Genomic DNA, 22,753 nt, shown 5'->3' with positions numbered 1-22,753 from the left:
AGACACAGATGACAAATTGTGGCAAAATAATTTCACCAAACATCACAACCTGTATCAAGAAATGAAAAGACTGAACATGATTAAAGATAAAATTGGAACGACATCAAGGATCCAGTGATTTGTTTCTTCTTTTTCTTAAATGCATTTAACTGTGAACCTAGAGGAAATAGTGCATATTTAGTAGGGACAGGCCAAATTTTGTGAGTGTTTAACTATTCTCTCACATAACTGTTTAGCCACAAAAGCCAATCAATCTCTCTGTGGGACAAGAGTAGGCAAGTGCACGGGACAAGGGAAGATGCACAATTGTACCTGACTTTTATATGATTAAAATACACGTGATTAACAACCGTGGTGCTTGCAAAACTTGTGAAGTATGAGAGCTAGCATGAGGAGAGTTTAACCCGCCGTGTCCCGGAGACGTGAATTCACGTCCTCACATGATGTGCACTCATGTCCCGGAGACGTGAATTAACGCGGCAACATTGCAAGGTCTCTAATTTGCACAATTTTCAATTTTTGCAAGTGATTTTTGGCAGGTATACACGGGACACCTTCCTCTATTCCTCTACAAGATGCCAAGCAGGGACAATGCCTAACACCCCATAACCTCTCCCCCCCCCCTGCACGCCATTGTCTCGGCAATTCACCTATTACCAGTGACCTGGCCAATAAAGACATTCAGGGCCAGAGTGACTCCCCAATCGATGACAATGTGGAGGACAAAGTTTACATAGCATTAGAGGAAGAAACAGTCAGAAATGATGATCAGGTAATGTGGGAAAAAAAGGTCATGAATGGTGATGAGTTAGTGAGTGAAACAATGCTTATAATGCCTATATTACTGTTTGAAAACCAATATACTCTTGTACTACATATAAATTCATACCAAGTAAATACATTAATACTGTTTATGAGTGGATAAAATAGTTACCCTCCCATAGAACTCGTTTTCTTTGGTGCCAGCCTGTTAGACAACCCAGTCAGGTAAGGAGGTACTCATACCTAGATCGAGTATTTTAAAACTCAGGTGAGCGATTTCTCTATGAATTTTCGATGTTTCTCACCAAAAGCAGATGTTTGAGCAAAAAAAAAAAAAAAGTCCAAAAATGTCGGGACTGGGGCATACCACTACCCAGAAAACGTCAGGATGGGGCGGGTTAATAGAGTCTCCCATGTCAAAACGATTTGGAAGAGGTGTAAGTAGGAGCTTTGCAAAGTGGGTTGTTCTTTTAGTGATACTAAGAAATTTCTAGGCTAGGCTGAGAGGTTTTGGACTTCATCTCTGGGCATTCCGATGTTAACGTCTTCAATCCTGTGATATTTTATAGTAGTATATTTACACCACATATAGACGGTAGTTTAGAAGATACACATCAGATTGGAAGCCTCCCTAACATGAAGAAAATTGCCCCTGGGCATTCCATACTTAACCTCTTAACCCTTATCCGCCAGTTGACATGTATGCATGACAGGATTCAGGGTGCCCAGGGCCGCCGGTTTAATTCCTATACCGTACTCTCCTTCCCACCACTGTTTGAGTGCGGGACCATTTTCTGTGATACCTACGGAGTACGGAACCCACAGGTACCCTGCAGTTGCGCGGTTCAGTTTGTACTCGGCAGTGGTAGTGAGAGGAGCCATGTCATCTTCCTCGATGTCATCCGATTCCATTCTACCGCGTGAAGGGCCGGTCGCCTTATTGATCCCTGCTAAAGTCATGCCCTTTGTGCCCGAGAAAGGGCATAGTGATAGTGTCATAGGAATTGCCCTAGACGAAACTGTGTCATCTAGGACACTTAGTGAAAGTATGTAATCAGAGGGTAAAGAGAGCTACCATGTGGGGAGTGAGCTCTCTCGCCCTGCAACCCTTACTTGCTCTCCAACACCAGAGAGGGCTCTCCGACTTCAACAGGAGGAAGGGAGTGCCTACGAAAGCGATGATTTTGGTGATGAGGAGGAGCAAGATGACCCAGGAGATTGGGAAAGTGGCCGTGGACCTGGCAGACACCTGCGGAAAAAACACTGCAGAGCCATTTCCCCCACACTCTCCCTGCCTGCTCGCCGACGTATCTTCCTCCACCGCTCCCCCACACCTCAGCCTGCCACTTCAAGGGCAGAATCGCCTCAACCAGGCCCTTCAGGAGTAGTATTGCCTAGACGATAGCCACGTGATGATACGCAGCGCTGAGCTTCAGCTGAGTCATCACCCACTTACTACCTCACCTCTCCCTCTCCATCTCCCTCTCTTCCCCTTCCCTCTGCTGGTGGCCGTGCACGTGGTCATGCACGAATGATGAGAAAACACAGTGCAACTGCCAGACGGCCTGCTCTACCACATGTGGATAGAGTGGATACATTTGTGTGGGAGGATGGTGCCGGCTTTGGGCCATCTGTGCCGGCATTTGATGAGGAGGGTGCAGGTGTGCAAGAGGATGCACTTCCCCCCAGGCTCTGGACTATTGATAGTCTATTCAAGGCAATTTTCACGACTGCAATTAAGCAGTACCTGGTGGATGAAATAAATTTCCACCAGGCCATGTGCATATGTTGGCTGGACATACCTGCAAGCGAGAGCATGCACATGCATGAATGGATACCTGTTGAGGTGGGGGAGATGTTTGTGTGGTGCGCCCTGACCATCCTGATGGTGCTTGTAAAAAAACATGTGCTCCACGACTATTGGTCGGTGGATGAACTGGTTGGCACATCTATCTTCGGCAAGTACATGGCCCATGATAGGTACCTGGCAATCCTAAGGTTCCTACACTTCAATCGGAATTACAGGCCTGCACCAAATGACAGGTTATGGAAAATAAGACCAATCCTGACAATGCTGAAGGAGCCATTCTCCAGGGTTTTCCGTCCGTTCCAGAAAGTGGTTATTGACGAGTCGCTGGTGTTATTTAGGGGCAGGCTTGCATTTATTCAGTATGTGCCATCAAAGCATCACAGATTTGGCCTCAAATTCTTTGTGATTTGTGACTGTAAAACTGGATATGTGCTGGATGTAATAGTTTACTCGTCAACAGATGTTGATATACCTAGCAATGATCCTCACGGATTTTCTGCATCAGTAGTGAAAATGCTGATGGAAAGGTATTTCAACAGGCACCACATTCTGTATACTGATAATTATTACACAGCTCCGGCGTTGACAAAGTATTTGCTTGACCATGGTACTGGGTCCTGTGGAACTGTTAAGGCCAACAGAAAGAATGTCCCAGTATTTCTGGCAGATACTGAGAAACGAGCCCTTCTGACAAGGAAATGTGGGAACATGTTAGCCCTTCTCTGTCATGACAAGAGACGGATTAACATGTCTACAGTTCATAAGGGTGTGCTGGAGGAAACTTGTAAAACAGACTACAGGACCAGGGAACCTGTGGTAATGCCAGATGCGATCAATGATTACAATATCAACATGCAGCTGGTTGATAAATAGGACATGCAAATTGGTGAGGTCGATTACCTACTTAAGTCCTGCAGGTGGTACAAGAAGGCGTTCTTACACCTTCTTGATATCGCCATCCTGAACAGTTTCATACTGTTCAAGGAGCTTGTCAGGAAACCTCTCTCTTTACGAAGGATTGAGAGAGAGCTGGCACGCAAACTCCTTGAGCAATATTCAACTGCTAAGGTGACAGGTGCTAGGTGGGGGACAGCGGCTCAAGTGGACAGGCTCAGCTGTGCTGAGTATTTCCGTTGGCACAAGATCGTGGAGATCGGGAGAACAGCAGCAGGTTGTCTGGCATACAGGCAGTGCCACGTCTGCCGTACAACCAAACGCCGTCACCCAGCACGAAAAGAGACCTCGTACCAATGTGCAGAATGCAAGGTCCCCCTATGTCCCAAATGCATCTCAGAGTATCACTCCAAGCGTGAGTACTGAGCAGGTGTGTGGGGAAGTGTAAATAATGAACAGCAATGCACAAGTTTGTGTATTTTCATAAATGAGTGAAAAGTGAGATAGTATGACTGAAGTATAGTAAGTGCTAAGATGAAAGTCATTTATATTAAGTTCTACAAGTGCATATAAGTGATTTATAGTAAGTGCAATACAGAAATTGATACTGTGTATTGAATATTGCTTAGAAAATTATTGAAAATACTTTGCGTTTGCCTACGTGTTACCTGAAAGAAAACCACTTGTGAGCGAGCCCCAAAGAAAAATACCTGCTTTGCTATACCTAAATTATTTCACTCAATACTCAGGGAGATTGTGCCAAATATGAGCATCAGTGTATCTGTGATGTGAAGTACAAATAATTTTAGTTGTGTGAAACATTTATATTATTTTCACTATAACCCTGATTAGTACAAAGCAGTCTGATTTACAGTACAAATAATTACCTCATACTCTACGATAATGCGTGAAAGAGCAACAATATTTACTTGTCAAAGTGTAATTACGCATAATGGCGATGTACAGTGCGGTTCTGTCATAGTAAAGGAGAAATATGATTATTTACGGAAGAAGTGAGAACAGAAAAACGACGAGATATTTCCTTTCCCACACACCTATGGGGCATAGAGGCATAATGGAGCAGGCGGTAAATCCTTAGGTGAGCCACATGAACCGAGTGATGACTCATTTTCACTGCGGTGAGTAAGGAGTAGAAAAAACGAGTAGAATCTTCTGCGTTCCATCCAAGGACGCACGGGCAGTATTACAATCACCATTGAGGGCAGTGCTGCCTACACTAGCCGGCTGGGCCAAAGTCACAGCCAGTGGCAGCTGTGGCTCCCACTCAGAGCAGTGCGCCAAAACATGAAAAAACACACGTATTCAACTCATCCTTACTCATCGACGAGACCACCTAGAGACCTCGAGATACCTTCATTGGAAAGAGGAAAAGTTGTTGAGTCTTATGAACTTTGATCTGAATCTCTAGCTATTATAGTTTGTCGGATATAAGGGTTTGAAGTAAGGGTATTTTCCCCATAATCTCAGGAATCGCCCATAGGGAGGAGTGTGCGGCGGCCGGGAACACCCTGGTTGCTAAGGGTTAAACATATAATAGTACACTCACATTACTGCCAGCCTGTAGCTTTGGAGATACACATCATGTTGGAGCATTGCCTACGATGAAAAAAAGTCATTTGATTATTGGTAGGGTAGAATACAAAAGACATCACAGTATCGTATTGATTAACTATTCATTATTGCATATCTTCCTTTTCTGATATCTGTCTACTCGATATACTAAAGGGATATCTTGAATGGGATGGAGGAATATTTAAAAAGATAGTTTCGATATGCGTAAAGGATAAAGTCTTCAGTCCACCCTTTAACTGCTAAGTGTCAGAGGACTTAACAAAACTATACTCAAGGAAAAGATATACACACCCAACACGTAAAAACTGTCAATATTCTTATGTTAAGGATAAAAAAATACAAATTAATTTTTGCAGCTTTTGGTTCTTTATTCCCAGACACCTTAATCTCGCAAGGAATGGACAAAAACAAATCAACTCCACGTCGCCTTTTCCTTTGCCCTTTGGCTTCCATCCCTCCAATTCACAACCCCCTCTCAAATAACTATCCACTCCATCCCTTCTCCCACTCAAGCCAAGAAGACAAAGTTCCGTTCTGCTTAGGGAACATGAGCATAGCCGAATAATTAAATATTTGTATTTACTTTTGAAGGTGGAGCGTGTTTGTGGAGTTGCCCTACAGCTCGGGAGACTCACAACCACAGAAAGTTGCCTGGTGGACTCATTCAGGTGGTCTGGCTCCCACATTCCTCCTCCCAGTTTTTCCGGACAAGTTTTACAGGTAAGTGTACTGACTGCGTTCTCTTCATTACCAGTTTTCTTTTCCTAAATTAGAGAAGAAACTAACATCAGCTGGTTTCAGTAACAAATTTAACCTTTTCAGTACACTGAAGTCTTGTTTTATACCTTCAGGCAAATTTATTCAGCTGAGGAATTCCACTTTGGTATAAGGAGTAAGTGTACTGACTGCGTTCTCTTCATTACCAGTTTTCTTTTCCTAAATTAGAGAAGAAACTAACATCAGCTGGTTTCAGTAACAAATTTAACCTTTTCAGTACACTGAAGTCTTCTTTTATACCTTCAGGCAAATTTATTCAGCTGAGGAATTCCACTTTGGTATAAGGAGGCCAGTGAAAAAGCTATAACCGACCCTTCAACGAGGAACCCCCCCCAATTTTCCAAAACGGGATAAAAAAGCATGTGGATGAGCAAGTGAATCACGTCAATAAAAACTGGTGGCAAAACTGCCAAGGTCTTCTGTAGCCGATAATTGTGAAAAAGGCGACAATATAAAGAACAAAAGGCGACAATACCATAAGATAAAGGGGTAAAAGTAAAACACTAAAACCAGTAGGCATTATATCTTACTAAGGAATGTGGGTGACTCCACAAAGAAGAACGTTCTCCCACCCATAGCACAGGCATCATATCCAAACAACTATGAAAGACAGTACAGTCCATCACCTTCTGTGTTTCAGCTGCCTGAAGATGGCCAGAATACGATACAAATTTATGTCATCATTGTGAACGTGTTATAACGAATGGCCAGGAGTTTTAGTCAGATTAACTTAAAATCATTAAGGAATGGCCATTATACATATTCATGTCACTAAAGACATATTCTTCAGTTTAGCAGACTTTTTTTTTCTTTAAGGCATTTGAGATGTCATGCTAGTATGTTCAACAAACTTGAAGGCAAAGTGGTGGATAAGATGGAGTCAGGAAGAACTCTTGTGTATAATAATATAAATCCAATTATGAAGAAATTATTTGTGCAATTAGAGGTCAGTAGTTGAGATTACATATGCGAGAAATTGGTAAGTGCTTCTTAAGGGAATATTAGGATAATAAAAACTGACTTCCTTAATCAATAATGTAGTCTATAGGCATAAATCTGAAACATATTTATCAAATTGGTGACAGGATTCTAAAGGTCGATCAGAATTTGGCAGCATTTGGCTGGACATGACAAATACTGATCCTTTTCCTTAATGTCCCTTGTGCAGTCGAACCATAAATCTAAGTTTTCCAGGTTGGCAAAAGGTCCGCGTCTGCTGGTGGCTCATGTTCTAAAGTCGGTGTTCAAAACAAAGGTGGTCGACGACCCTAATGCGCCTGGGGGGAAGCGGGTCATCATCTTGAACCCCAGAGCCACACTGCTCGAAACTGTGTCAGAGGCTATGAACTACACGTAGGAAATCTGACTTGCAGTCAAGTGTGTGCAAGTGAGTGTGAGTGTGACGGTGACTGTGACTGTGTTGTGAGTTTGAGTGTGAGTATGGGCGTGAGTGTGGATGTGAGCCAAAGTTTGACTGTGTGTGTGTGTGTGTGTGTGTGTGTGTGTGTGTGTGTGTGTGTGTGTGTGTGTTAATGTAATGGCATGAATACATTATCTCTTTCTGATAGAAATACGTAAATTTTAACAATTGTTGTACATGAAAACACACTCATATCAGCAGGTCGAACTGTTTTAGAAACCTTCACCTTCAACAAATAAATTTAATGTGTCTTTCATTTTGCATTCGCATGTGTGTGCTTTTATTTAAATGTTGACATGGAATCAGGTAAAAAAAATCATCATCATCATCATCATTCCGAACTTAATTCCCACCAAAGAGTTGAGGTGAAATAATATTCAGAACTATTAAAGAGAAACCACAAAAGTAAAACTATCAAGAACATGGAGACTGAAATGAAAAGCACCAATATTGACATACTGAAATCTTTGAATTAAAAATTACACATATATTTTTGAATTATTATTTATAAAACAGCTTCACACACACCTGCGAAATAAGCATCCCCATGACAACCAAATTTAAAATTTGATGCAACACCCTTCAAGTGTTTGTTTTGATTCTGGCATTACTTCCACAAATGAGTTACGTCTCAAACTATTCTTACATATTAGATACTTGGATGTTTATTCATAATTATACAATATGTATTATAGTGTTGAGATGAATAACCAAATACAACTTCACAGTGAGTGTGGAGTGGGAGAGGGATGCTACTGTAAGACCAGCACTTTCGGACGTAGACAGGAAGAGTAAAGAAGGGTGAGAGAAGGATATAAATTCTGTAAATATCAAAGTCTTGGGGAAATTCATATATTTGGTAATGCTGCATATGCAATTAATACTGCCTTACTGAGATGTATTTCGTTCTTGGTAGAGTTGTAACTTACGCCTACTCATGTACATATTCCCTATGTCTGAAACACAGTGGCATCTCTAAATTTTGCTGAACTGCATTGGTTCCCAGACCAGGCAGCAAGGCAAATCGGATCACTTTTACCTTTCATCAGAGGGTGACTCTCTATTCTATTGCTTTCACTCATGTCGCAGCTGTACTTCTCTGTAGCATAATAAAGAGGGTGAAACACACCTGCTCCAGTTTTTCTGATTCACCTGCATGCTACCTTGCTCCTGTTTCACGGGCTCATCACCACCGATCTCGGCGGTACCGTGGCGTCGGAGACTAAAGTCGGGAACATTATTTGGTGGCCTAGTGCTGGGATACAAAAGGTGCCATAAGGTACTCTTAACGTAGTGATGTGAGTAACCCTTGGAACCACTCGTGTTGTATCTAAATCACAGGTGAATAGCGGAAATCCAAGTTCACTTTTGCAAAGGGACTAACTGCGGAGTGAGATTAAGGATAGAACAGTGACAGCAGAAAAATTGGATTAGTGAACTCATTCTCTCAAGATCTACATCTCTGTCTCTTGTGAGATCTCGGCGAGATATCTCTCTCTTTGTTAGGAGGGAGAGACCGAGGCCAGCGCGGAGAGGGGTGGCGTCATCCGAGGGCATCTAGCAACCTTGATGAGGTGCTAGAGAGAGGCGAGCCACACGAGCTGCAGTTACCTCGAGGTGAGCAGGGAGGCAATGTCTTAGTGTGGCTGGAAGGGATGAGACCTGGCGAGTGTGTGCGATTCCCCTGGAGTTCCAGTGCGGATTTACCTGGATTCCATCATCATCTAAATACACCTAGGTTAGTGTACATGCATATTATTCCACAAGACATACATTCTCCGATCAGCATATGGTAGTCAGGAAATGTGTGAAGATAAATGTTTCTCAGTCCCCCCTTCACCCGAGGTGTCCCAGTGACGTATGGATATCTTGCCACATTTTGTAACGGTGACACCCAATGACGTATCCATACATTTTGGAACTGTGAGGTTGATCATTTGCACATTTTTCAAATTTTGCATGTGATTTTTGGTACGTATACGCAGACATGGTGTGGCAAGAAGGAAAATAAGGTATGGTCCTTCTGTGTCATCTGGGGAAGGCACGAGTGGTGTGGTGGGAGTAAGAGGTGAAAAGGAAAGTGGTGTGGCAGGAGTGAATGGTGAATGAGAAAGTGGTGGTGAGAGGGATGCAGTGCGAGCACATGGTGTACGTGGGCAGCAGGCAGATGAGAAGGAGCTGCTCCCTAGCATGTCTTTCGCCTTGCAGTATTCCCGCACTTCCTCCCCACGGCCCTGTGATGTGGGGAAAGGAAGGGAAGGGAAGGCAAAGGGAAAGGAAAAAGGAGAGGGAAGAGGAGCGCGAGTGGAGAAGGGTGCCACTCTCCACCTCGCCAACTTCTTCCACCACTCTCTCCTCCCCATCCTGACAGGGAATATCACACCTTGTTACATTACTGATACTGTGTGTGCTTCCGATAATATGATGCTCACTGTAAAAATAAGGCCTGTACATATGCGATAATATGACACTCAATATAATAGTAAGCCCTGTAAGTATGTGATAACAATTATATAAAGTGGAAACGGGTGTAATGTTAGTGGAAAAGTATTATATAAGTTAAAAAATAGAGTGCAAGTTGAAACAAGTCACAGCGAGTTCACTTTGTACATATGCGATAATATGACACTCAATATAATAGTAAGGCCGGTAAATATGTGATAACAATTACATAAAGTGGAAACGGGTGTAATGTCAGTGGAAAAGTATTATATAAGTTGAAAAATTGAGTGTTAGTTCAAACAACAGCCATAACGAGTTCACTCACTATGTACAAAGACACAAATATCTTCCCAAAGCTTGACGAACATATAGTGGAAAAATCGAACCATTTGCAACACGCAGTAGTAGAGATTGGGCTTTCACTGTATTTTGCCAGGTGTAAATTATCTTTGGACGGAACTGGGAAAATAGTTTTGTCTTTCATTATACATATGCGATAATATTACGGTAAATATAATCGTAAGGCCTGTAAATATGTGATTACAGTTCTGTAAAGTGGAAGTGGGTGTAATGTTAGTTGAACAGTATTATATAAGTTGAGAAAGGCGTATGTAAGTTGAAACAAAAGTCATAGCGAGTTCATTCACTATATAAATATGCGCTAATTTTATGCTAAATATAATCGTAAGGCCTGTTAATATGTGATAACAGTTGCATAAAGTGGAAACTGTTTAATGTTAGTGGAAAAGTATTATGTAAGTAGAGAAAATGAAATGTATGTTGAAACAACAGTCATAGCGAATTATATGTGACCGATTTGAGTGATTTCGCTATGCTCACTCAATGGAACTATGGTTATTTCGCCTATATTTTTGTATGAAAACCAATATATTCTTGTACTACATGTTATTTTGTTCCAGATTAATAAATACCTACCAATTCTAAGTGATTTCCAATATTTACTTCAACCATAGAAAACGGGACAGCAGCCGAGCGCCTTTACAGAATACAATACCAGGTGAGCGGTGACTCACATGTTTTGACCATTTCTAATATCAGGTAAGCACTTTCTCTGTGATCTTCCATCACTTCTCACCAAAAGCGGAGGTTTGAGACCCCCCCAAAAAAAAATACCAAACCTGCCGGGATTGGGAGGGGTCAGTAATGGAAAATCGGCCGGGATGGGGCGGGTTAAAGGTGTTGTTTTCTGTGTGTCTTGTCTGTGTCCCGTTGTGTATTGCTAAGTCATAACTAATCTATTTATGTAAGTCTATACTTCCTGTGACTAGGAAGGGAATATTTGCTGGCAAAGATTAGATGGATAAGTTGAAAAGGTTGGGGCAAACGATTAAAGGAGATATGAAACAACCATCAACTGAGGAAGGAGCTGTCTCTTTAGAGCAGGAATCGTGGGAATTAGAGTCTGGTGAATCAGACTTAGAATCAAAATCAGAGTTAGACTTGCGTGAATGGAGAGTAGAGAAGTTAGATAAAATTATACAAATTTTGGATGATAAGAGTGAAGGAAATCTTGGGGATTTTGATGGTAGCCAGGACACTTCTAGGCAACTAGGCAGTGAAGAAGACTTGAACGCTTTGCGTTTGCATTCAGGACGTACATAAAAGACAGTGCCTGATTGTCAGCCTAGTTCTGAAATGGCCACTGGTCTTACCGAAGAAGGCACTCCTAGTGCAGAGGAGACTGTAATCATTGGAGAACAGGCTGCAGCAACACCCTTGGACACTCTAACAAGTCCACAAATTCCACTAAGCTCTGAAGTTAATCCAACCACTTACATACTCACTTTCACCTCAAGCATGTTTAGCACCTCACAGGCTTTTGGAAAGCAGGGGCAGTATCATTTATTTCCTAATGCTCCTTATGCTAATCCTTGGGGCCTGAACAATAACAGTTTTGGCATGCAAACCCATGTTTATACTCCTGTATGGCATGTACGTAATATGGCAGCTACTATTCACGGTCAGTGTCCTCATTCCTCGGACACTTGCCACATTGTCATTGCCAATAGGGAGCAACTGGGTAACATGACGAGGTCGAAAGGAAGCTCAGAGCCTGATACAGAAATAACTCGAAAGGTCGTACAGTCCACCGATGCGTGTGTGGCAACTATAAAAAAGGTGGATTTATTGTCAAGTCCTTGAATTATAGGGAAAGGCCAGGTGTCCTTGATAGTTGACACCAGGGCATGTGCAAACGTTATTTCTAGCAAAGTGCTAGAAAGTCTAAAACATCTGATGCCCCATTCACTCTGGACGTTGTCAGCATCCGACGTGATTTGATAGGTGTGACAAGAGTAAAATGAAGATCGTAAGTCAGGTACCATTGACACTGAGGGCAGATAAACGATCTGCTGTATTACATGCTACATTCTATGTGGCTGAGGACTTCCCTCTGCCAGCTGATGGGTTATTAGGCTTTGAGTCCATGGAGGAGTATAATGTGATTATACACCCTCAGAGACATTCCATTTCCTTTAATGGGAAGGAGTTCATGGGCCTTGTTCCCTCAGCAACCAAAGCCGGAGATACTGGCGTCCAACAAGGAGCCATTCAACCAGTTGTTGCCCCGACAGGTGTAGTGTCAAGGGAATCGCCAGACGAACACAAAACAGAGGGTATGGGCTGGAAGCAGGTTAAGGCTGTAGTGAGTGGGAATCACCACTTGCCCAGTTAGACTGTCTGAAAAATTCCTGTCCAAGTACCTGATGTGTCGGTGGGAACTGACGTGGCATGCTTAATGGAGACTGTAAAACATAAGGCATTGTAGCTGGAATCCACCCAGAGCAGTGTCGGACAGGATTGGACGATGCCCCTCTTCATCGCAAATATGAGTGGTGGCGTATTTAAGCTCAGAGATGGTTGTTGTGTAGGTGACTTGATATGCTATGGTGCACCTGTAAGGGAAGTCAACGATGTACCGGTGATCTCTCCAGTAGTTACATTGCAAACAACGACTCAGTCGGAACCTACACGTCTGGGAAGAGGAAGTTTGCTAGAACAAGGTAACAGACAATGTTAACCATAAAGCACAATTACCAGCACTTCTTAAAGAATTCTCCAACATGGTGTCACTTCCAGGAGAACTGGTGGGTAGGACTGGTAGGGTGAAACATCATATTACTTTGTGCCCTGGTACAAATCCGATATCTGTGCCTGCATACCATCTACCACACAGCCAAAGGAAAGCAGTGGAAGAGGAAGTTGAAAAGATGCTTCATGACTGTCATTTAGCCTTCTTCCTCACCTTGGAATGCACCGCTCTTTCTGGTGCCTAAAAAGGACGGTGGTGTGAGACCTGTTGTGGATTTCCAGCAAGTGAACAAGGTAACTGTACCGGATCATTTTCTGATTTCGCATCTCAGAGACTTATTACAGTCCCTGGGTAATGGAAGTACCATATTCACCTGTCTGGATCTAGTGTCAGGGTATTGGCAGATGGAAATGACCAAAGAGCCTCGTCCCATCACTGCCTTTAGCACTAACCGTGGGCACTTTGAATTTCTCTGGATGCCTTTTGGATTGAATAATACTCCTTTGACTTTTCAGAGGATGATAAATCAGTTGTTTGGTGACATGCTAGGGCAGGACATCTTGGCGTATCTAGATGACTTGATAATTGTGAGCAAGGACATGGACACTTACATTAATAAGTTAAAATGAGTGATGGAAACCTTAAGGTCTGTGGGTCTGAAAATCTAGCTGTCAAAGTGTGAGTTCCTGAAGTCATGTGTTAGATTTCTGGGGCACTTAGTTGACAGTGATGGCATCAAGGCTCATCCAGATAAGGTTACTTCCATGATAAATTTCCCTACACCCTAGTCCAAGGATGACGTTTGCTCGTTTCTCAGGATCACTGGCTTCTATAGGAGCTTTGTCCACAGGTATGCTGCTATCGCATCACCGTTAGTGGCACTACTCAAGAAGGGTGCAGCATGGAAATGGTGATCATCGGAAGAGAAAAGCTTCAGTGACCTCAAGAAAGCCATGATTGAAGCACCTATTTTAGCATTTCCTGATTATACTCAACCGTTTTACCTGTGCATGGATGCCTCAGGTTCGGGTCTGGGAGCGGTGTTACAGCAGAAGGACAAGCAAGGCAAAGAGCAGACCACTGCGTATGCCAGTAGGGCACCAAGACCCTCAGAAAAGAATTACTCAGTGACACACCTGGAGACATTAGCAGTCGTGTGGGCATTAGGATATTTTCAGGATATCATCTTCGGCTACCGTATAATTGTTTTAACTGACCATGCACCCATACGTGACTTGTTCAAAGGGAAGAACCTGCACAGTAAGGTTGCGCATTGGTACAGCAAGGTAATAGTTTGACCCAGAAGTCAGATATTTACTGGGTCATCAAAATGTAGTTGCCGACGTGCTGAGTAGAAACATTGCTGCTGCCATATCTGAGGATATCCCTCTCACTGGGTATTCCCCGGACACAGTAAAAGCAGAACAACATAAGGATGTGATGTGGTCTCAAGTCATCTATGCCTTGGAGTCTGGCAACAAGACATGTCTACCTCAACTTCTGGTACTGACGACTCACTTCCACCTTCAACAAGGTCTCTTGTATAAGAAACCACCGGGGAAGTGCACTGTGTATCATTTGGTTGTTCCTGCTACTCTGCAGCAAGCCTTGTTACAGTTTGTTCACGATGTACCTCAAGGGGGTCATCCCAGACACGACAGGTGCATATGTGAGTCAAGAAAGAAGTACTATTGGCTGACCATGAGGAAGGATATAGAAGCCCACGTTAGTCAATGTGTCAAGTGTGCGGAAATACAAGGAACGACTAGACGTCCAACTCCCATCTTGGAGTATCCCCTGCCAGAAAAACCATGGGATAAAGTTTCTATTGGTCTATTGGTGTTTCCAAGAAGTCATCAAGGCTCACACTATGTGTTCGTGGCAGTGGACCATTTGTCACGATTCACTGTTTTAGCACCTTTATAGACGAAAACTGCAGACGAGGCGGCGCACGCTTTTGTAACCTCCGCGATTTGTCCATACTCAATACCCAGGATATTGCTCAGTGATAATGGCAGTGAATTTCGTAACCAGATGTTACTGGAAATCTGTCAAATGTATCGGGTAAGGCAAGTCTTTGTTATGCCTTATGGTCCGAAGAGCAATGGCCTTGTGGAGAGAACAAACAGGAAAATGTTGGAAGTCCTGAGGCCAGCGATCATTCGATGGAGAATGACTGGCAAGACTGGTTACCACATCTAGCAGCTACCATAAACTCCTCAGACAGTTCATCAACTGGAAAATCTCCTCATTACATCCTTTATGGAGAAGAGAAAATATTGCCCTATGAAATGCTAGCTGGACCTCCTACTCCAATCTACAATCCCAATTATTACAACAAGTTCCAACTTGCAAAATTTCAATGCATACATAGTGAAGTACGGAAAAGATTAAAAGTCTGAAGAGCGGAGATGATGGCGAAACAACACAAAGGTAGTTAAGAAAAGATGCTGGAGGTAGGCCAGAAGGTGATTGTCCAGAATCCTGTAAGAACTTCCAAGTTCAACCCTAAGTTACACAGACCATGTACAGCTATGGAAAGAGTACAAGCCTTGCATGGATTAGTTGAGCTTCAGACTGAACATATAGATAGGCTCTTAGACAGGCTTACTAAATTGCATGTCGCTTTACCTAATGCAGATTCTGATCTTTCCTTGCATGTCCATGCACGTGCTAAGAGGGGACTTGTGGACTTTCTAAGTATCCTGTCTCAAAAGCTCTTTGGTACGGCGCTAGATAAGGACGTAATGGAATTGGGCAGACAGATCCATGATTTGGCATTGGCAGCTAAGGCAAATAACAGGCTAATCGTACACACGTATGAACAACTAGGTGAGTTCACTAACAAGGCTAACGAGATAATTATGATACCAACCAACTCGTAGGAGTTGTGAACAATATTCAAACTAAACTACCAACCTTAACTAACTTAGTTTTAATCACTGAGTATCTACATGCTCTTGATGAGTCAGTCAACTCTTGGGAGTTGCATGCAGCCAATATGGTGGACGGTTTAGTCGATGCAAGTTTGAATAGGGTTAATCCTTTATTGCTTCCTCTCATATTTTAAGCAATGCTCTTGACGTAGCTATGGTGAAGCATGGACTTACGCCAATTTTCGGTATAAATCAGCTGGAGTATTATTATCCACTATTAGAGGCCCAGTTGACTCATGATGGCATCCTGATATTGGTACAGTCATAAGAAAAACTATCATTACCCTTCAGAGCTATGCACTATGACACAACGACAAAGTGTTGTGGAATGACGGGATGGGAGAGTTTGTACCTCAAACCCGTCAATGTCGGTTATGTGAGACAGATATTAGAATTTGTGCTAGAAGTAATAAAACCTAATTAGATCGTTTGGCCTCTGTGCATAGAGACAATACACTTTAGTATCCGGCACAAAATTCATTAAATAAAAATATAACCGAATAGTCTGAAGTCGGCAACACACATGCAGACGGGCAATGAGTATGTGCACCCATGCCAGACGTATGATAGTACTTCAGCCGATTCAAGCCAAGTTAGTAAATTTCAATGTAATAATGATATGTATTCCTTTCCACACATAATAAATGCTGAGTAGAAAGAAAATAATAATACATGTTCAGTCTCACTGCTTTTATAGTTTGTATACCCATCCCCTGCATCCAAAACAGCCTCTAGACGTCTGAAGCATCCATCTCAAGCATTTAACCACCCATCTAAAGCAAACAAATGAACTCGTTCACCCCTGCTAGACTATCATAAAAAAAAAAAAATACAGTCAATGCCTATAGATTTAATACTCTCCAAAATAATTTATTTGTTCTAGTCTTTAGGTAATAAGTGTTGAATAGTAAGAAAACAATAAACCTGCCGAGTTTTATTATTAATCCCCGGCGGGGCGCTCAGGGAAACGCAAACATGTCCTGTATATTTCCCCGACATATGGGTCATTCTTGTTCATTATTCCAACTTTTATAATGGGATTGTGATATGGAAACACTAGATAGAGGAGGGGCGAACAGCAAGGACCCTCCCACATAGCCCAGCTAACGTTCGTTTAACATCGAACATTCCTGGGGTAACGATACTTTTTCTTATGACTTTATCTACGAGGAATGCTATAACATACCTGGCAGTTCATTCCTTTCCCTTTTCCTACTACTAACAATACACTTGTCATTTTGAGCGAGGGCCTAGAAGTGTTAGTTGTGTCTGATGACTAAAGGTACACAGCAGAAACAACCGTGGATGGGTTTGAGAAGTGCAAGGCTCCCTTGCTCGATCTTCATGTATGTCCTGCTTTCCATTTTGTCTTTATACCGTCAGACGTAGAGGAATGTAAAATGGCCTTGCTGGACACAAACAATTCCTCTACACTGCAGCGGTGCATTTTCCAACCCATCCAACTGAAGTCAGTTTTCCATGCTCATGTACATGTGAAACAGTACTTCTATCCTGAGACAGAGGATGCAACACTGACTTGTGCATCACAACACCAGTTTCTTAACCCTTAGCAGCTGGGGGCTCCCGGCTGCATCACACTCCTCCCTACGGGCGATTTCCGATATTTTGGAAAAAATACCCTTACTTCAAACCCTTATATCTGCCAAACTACAATAGCTAAGGAATCAAATGAAAGTTCATAAGACTCATCAACTCTTCCTCTTTCCAATGAAGGTATCTCGAGGTCTCTAGGTTTCCCGTCGATGAGTAAGGATGACTTGAAGACGAGTGGTTTTTCACGTTTTGGTGCAAGGCTCCGAGCACGCGCCACTGGCCATGGCCTTGACCCGGCCGCGAAATTTTTTTTCCTGCCCAGTTCCGTCACTTTGCACATATGGCAACGTTGCCCTGTGTTTAGTTTGGCAACGCCGCGCAGCAGTGAGCCATCATCACAATTATTTACCTTTTTTATGCTTGACTATAAATATAATACCTGACTATCTATATTTTACCTGGATTGAAAGAATAATAGAGATACAGAGGTCATATAGTTTTCGCTGCCTTAGCTTAAATAAATATAAAAAGGGGCCATACCACTGTCTTTACTTCGTCACTCGTCTGCTGAGAGAGAGAGAGAGAGAGAGAGAGAGAGAGAGAGCTTGAAACAGTATAAAATAATAACATGCAGGGTCATCAATAAAAAGTGAGTATGCAAGGAAGATACTCTCTACACTTTGCTAAAATTAGTTATATGTTGATTTAATGAAAATGCGGTACGTCTTAGGGGTGGTACAGTCTCGGCCAGGTGTAAGTATCCAGCCTCTCCCAGCTAAATCAGGCATGTGGCAGCGTCGCATCCATGGATTCGAAAGGTGAAGCAGGGAGAGACATATCAACCTGAGTCGAATCAGTTACTTGAGCTATAGCTAGCGAAACGATAATGGAAGGTGGTGTTTTTCATTGTTACATTATTGTTCCAAAATACTGGTATAATTTCATTGTCAGCTTTACAATATTTAAAAGCACCATATTTATGTGCTTTACACGTCATGCCATCTTTGTAGCAGATGGAATCATGTAAAATGCATCGTGTTCAGGCGCATCATTTACTATATTTTGTCTTGTAAGTTCCCATATTGTAGAGCCTCGACGAATGTCGGTCAAAGCGATAACACTGATTGGTAATGGTTCCTTTAATGAACTCCTGTCGCGTTATCAGTTAATTCCCTTCATACAAACACCTGTGTGTGTGCTCTCTCTCTCTCTCTCTCTCTCTCTCTCTCTCTCTCTCTCTCAACCGCACCTCCACTCAGTTTATCTCGTCCACCTCCACCCACCCATCCCAGCATCATACTGATTTTCCATGTATCAGTTCACGGGAATGTGACCTTCTCTCCACACTTGCCAATAAAATATATGTTTTTAAAAGTATGTCATAACGTTGCCATATCATACAGTGATAGAAAAAAAAAAAACATTTCATACTAGAGCCCACAACGTTTTACTCACCGTAAATGAGGCCTCATTTGCTTATGGAATAAAGAGAAACTCTGAAAGGAAGCAACATGATTTGTTATTAGCAAGTGAGTGATGCATACATATATTATTCATTACAATTATCTTCCCTTCACCTTCAACTCCTACAAACACTGGAGCCCTAACAGTAAACCGGAACTCAGTAATGGGTCCACCCTCCACCGCTGGCAATGACTTCGCGCAGTCTGTCTGGAACGGACGCCACGATTTTGTATATCACATCGTGGTTGTTCCGATATGCTTCCCATTCTGCATTCGTGTGACACAGCAGCTGGTTTGACCTCCGTTCGTGTTGTGGAACCCACGAATTCACTATGTTCGCCCAGATGTTCTCTATTGGGTTTAGATCACAGCCTTTACTTGGCCATTCAAGGAGGTCTACATCGCGTTGATCCTCAAACCACCGTTTAACAATTCGCGCGGTGTGGACTGGGCAGTTATCCTGTTGAAGCAACATACCATATTAGTTTTCTTCTTTGTAGCAGTTATCAATAGTGACATATAGAATTGATATATATTAAGATGCAATGTTAGTTAGAAACAGTGATTAATGGATAGTGAAGATGTAAAAGTAGAATGAAATGACGTCTCTTAGACATTACTATTATTATTGATATTTACGTATGAACGCATGATAATGGAGTTGCAGCTGCTTACATTTATGTATGGTAGTTGCATGTTCCGGATTATAGATACTGATTTATATATTAGAGCAAGAAACCACCAAATGAAACAGGACATAAGAGGGCATTCTAAATAAAAGGAAAAAAAAAAAATGATATTTTCCATTACAATTGAATATGGATAAAGTAATTATTAACACATGCACTCATTTTACAAACTTATTGCATACTTTATCGCCTCAGTCCGCAGAAAAGAGTACGAATAAAAGTAATTATAAAGTAACAGGAAAAAAACACGTCACCAAAGTGTCGCATACTCTAAACGCAGTTTATGGACACCCAACCCTGTGTCCCATATTCAGAAAAGGTGCTTCATACACACAGTGTCCTATAAGATAACGTAACGTAAACACAAAATTCATTCACCTACCTGCATGAAGATAATCCGCTCAGGATAGGGGAGAGCCATTGCCCGAACAGATGGCAACATCACCTCTTCCAAAATCTCGAGATACTGGTCAGCAGTAAATCGCCCATGAATTTCTGTCAGCTCGCCTAGGCCGTAGAGATGTAGCTAGCCCCACACATTGCAGGTCACATGGCCACTCCGTTGTGATTCGAAAATATTTTGGCGGGAATACCTAGAATATAGTGAATTGTTATACACTGATATTCATTATAAATGGTTAATGTCAATGAAAGGAAAAGCCCCTTACTCCTAAACAGTATTTGTAGGGCGAGTAGGTGACAGATGTGGGACGTAAGCAGAAAGGGAACAGAGTGGAAAAAAATCAGTTACAGAATACGAGATAATGGTTTGATTAACATAACTATGAGAACATTAAGACATGCAAAACATTTATAGGCCTACCTGGTGTTGTTCAACCGCCAACATCGTAAAAGTCCGTGGGTGTTGCTGGCAAAGGTTTTCTCGTCAGAGAAGACGACTCTACCCCAGTATGAAAGATCCTCTTGCACATAGGTCTCAGCAAATCGTAGCCGACCCTCTCGGTGCCTCTCCTCTAACTTCTCCTTCACAGCTGGGGACCGATGATGATACCCGCGTTCGTGTAGCCTGCGTCTGACAGTTCTAGCCGACACATCAAACTGCAGCCGATCACGAATTAATACAGCGTTTGTGATGGGATTACGCCTTGCCTCTTCCACTATTTGTCTGTCTTGTTCCTCTGTTGTTTTTCGTGGTCCTCCTCTTTTCGGATGTTCAAGTAGGCTGCCACTTTCTTCCCATCTGTTCAACCACATCCTCACTGTTTTTCGTGTTGTTCCAAGCTCGTGAGCTATGGCAGAAATAGACATGCCTGCGTCTCGCATACCGACTATACGGCCCCGACGTGCTAATCTCTCATGGGATGTGTTCATGACAAAGAGGGGAACAGTCTGATCCACAGCGTGCATCATAGTCACCCCATCAGTTCGTGTGAGGCGAGTAGGCTAGTAGCGCAGTTGGTAGCACTTCCGACTGGCGACCTGGTGGTGATGCGTTCGAATCCCGGTACCGCTGTGTTGTCTCGAGATGTGGGTAGTGCCCATCCGTAATAACCCTAGTAGGGCTACATGGCCTCTGATGCCAACCTCTGTGGAATTCATTTCCATGTCATCTATTCGTGTTGGAATGATGGAGCAACACACACACACACACACACACACACAGGTGTTTGTATTAAGGGAATTAACTGAAACGCGACAGTTCATTAAAGGAACCATTACCAATCAGTGTTATCGCTTTGACCGACATTCGTCGAGGCTCTACAATATGGGAACTTACAGACAAAATATAGTAAATGATGCGCCTGAACACGATGCATTTTACATGATTCCATCTGCTACAAAGATGGCATGACGTGTAAAGCACATAAATATGGTGCTTTTAAATATTGTAAAGCTGACAATGAAATTATACCAGTATTTTGGAACAATAATGTAACAATGAAAAACACCACCTTCCATTATCGTTTCGCTAGCTATAGCTCAAGTAACTGATTCGACTCAGGTTGATATGTCTCTCCCTGCTTCACCTTTCGAATCCATGGATGCGACGCTGCCACATGCCTGATTTAACTGGGAGAGGCTGGATACTTACACCTGGCCGAGACTGTACATGACTGTTCGTTGAGAACACTTATCAGTAACATATGTTGTAGGCCTATACTACTTTACCTGTCATTTCTTGTCATTGCTCCCAGACGTACGATTCAATCAGCTGTGTTTACAGGAGAGAGAGAGAGAGAGAGAGAGAGAGAGAGAGAGAGAGAGAGAGAGAGAGAGAGAGAGAGAGAGGTTAATGACCCATAATATTTTATCACCTAAAACGCTTTTCATGATCATTCTTAAGGGTTAACCTTGGTAATTTCTGCTGCAAGCTGGGAAATATTGGTATCAATGATGCCTGAATATCAAAGTTTCATTAGACATTTTCTTAGGTATATATGTCAGGTTAGATTTCAGATTATTTTCTTGTTTTTCTTAGGTAGGCTATATTAGTAAAATCATTTGTCAGGTTAGATTTCAGATTATTTTCATGTTCTCATGTCCTTTATTTCATGTTAAGTATGCTTGAAGCGTTTTTGTATTTGATGAAATGCAAAGCTTTATTTGTTACGGTATAATCTTTATTAAATATTACACAGCACCAGGCACCATATGCTATTTCCCATGTGCTGATGACAGGCAATGGGTCAGACATGAGACATTATAGACCATTGTGTGCAAAATAAGTAAATCAAGGGAAACAAGGAATTAAAAAAATAAACTCAGTGATGCGCCATTGCCGATTGTAAACACAGCTGATTGAATCGTACGTCTGGGAGCAATGACAAGAAATGACAGGGAAAGTAGTATAGGTCTACAACATATGTTACTGATAAGTGTTCTCAACGAGCAGTCATGTACCACCCCTAAGACGTACCGCATTTTCATTAAATCAACATATAACTAATTTTAGCAAAGTGTAGAGAGTATCTTCTCTCTCTCTCTCTCTCTCAGCAGACGAGTGACGAAGTAAAGACAGTGGTATGGCCCCTTTTTATATTTATTTAAGCTAAGGCAGCGAAAACTATATGACCTCTATGTCTCTCTCTATTATTCTTTCAATCCATGTAAAATATAGATAGTCAGGTATTATATTTATAGTCAAGCATAAAAAAAATAAATAATTGTGATGAATACTAAACCTGGCATCCGATATGGCTCACTGCTGCGCGGCGTTGCCAAACTAAACACAGGGAATATGTGCAAAGTGACGGAACTGGGCAGGAAAAAAAATTTCGCGACCCGGCCGGCTAGCGTTGGCAGCACTGACTGGAGTGGTGACTGTAACACTGCCCGAGCGTCCTTGGAATGCGGAAGATTCCACTCGTTTTTTCTACTCCTCCTTACTCACCGCTGTGA

The 22,753-nt window shown here is 42.3% G+C and overlaps 1 protein-coding gene across 1 annotated transcript in view; it reads left to right on the top strand.

The window, feature by feature from the left end:
• The first annotated feature begins 2,296 nt into the window (after nt 1-2,296).
• The window catches only part of LOC145397016 (glutamate receptor 2-like), a 42,669-nt gene continuing 22,212 nt past the window's right edge, over nt 2,297-22,753 (top strand). Inside the window, exons 1-3 of the mRNA XM_080270237.1 lie at nt 2,297-2,742; nt 5,651-5,779; nt 7,031-7,189. Coding sequence (XP_080126363.1) covers nt 2,297-2,742; nt 5,651-5,779; nt 7,031-7,189 — 734 coding nt within the window. The remainder of the gene's footprint in view (nt 2,743-5,650; nt 5,780-7,030; nt 7,190-22,753) is intronic.

Source organism: Coenobita brevimanus, chromosome 40 (assembly GCF_032717465.1).
Source record: "Coenobita brevimanus isolate Jiangsu-jjx chromosome 40, ASM3271746v2, whole genome shotgun sequence".
In the NCBI taxonomy this organism is placed as follows: domain Eukaryota; kingdom Metazoa; phylum Arthropoda; class Malacostraca; order Decapoda; family Coenobitidae; genus Coenobita; species Coenobita brevimanus.
The sequence above is the reverse complement of the archived record's forward strand: the minus strand, read 5'-3'. Positions and strand labels throughout refer to the sequence as shown.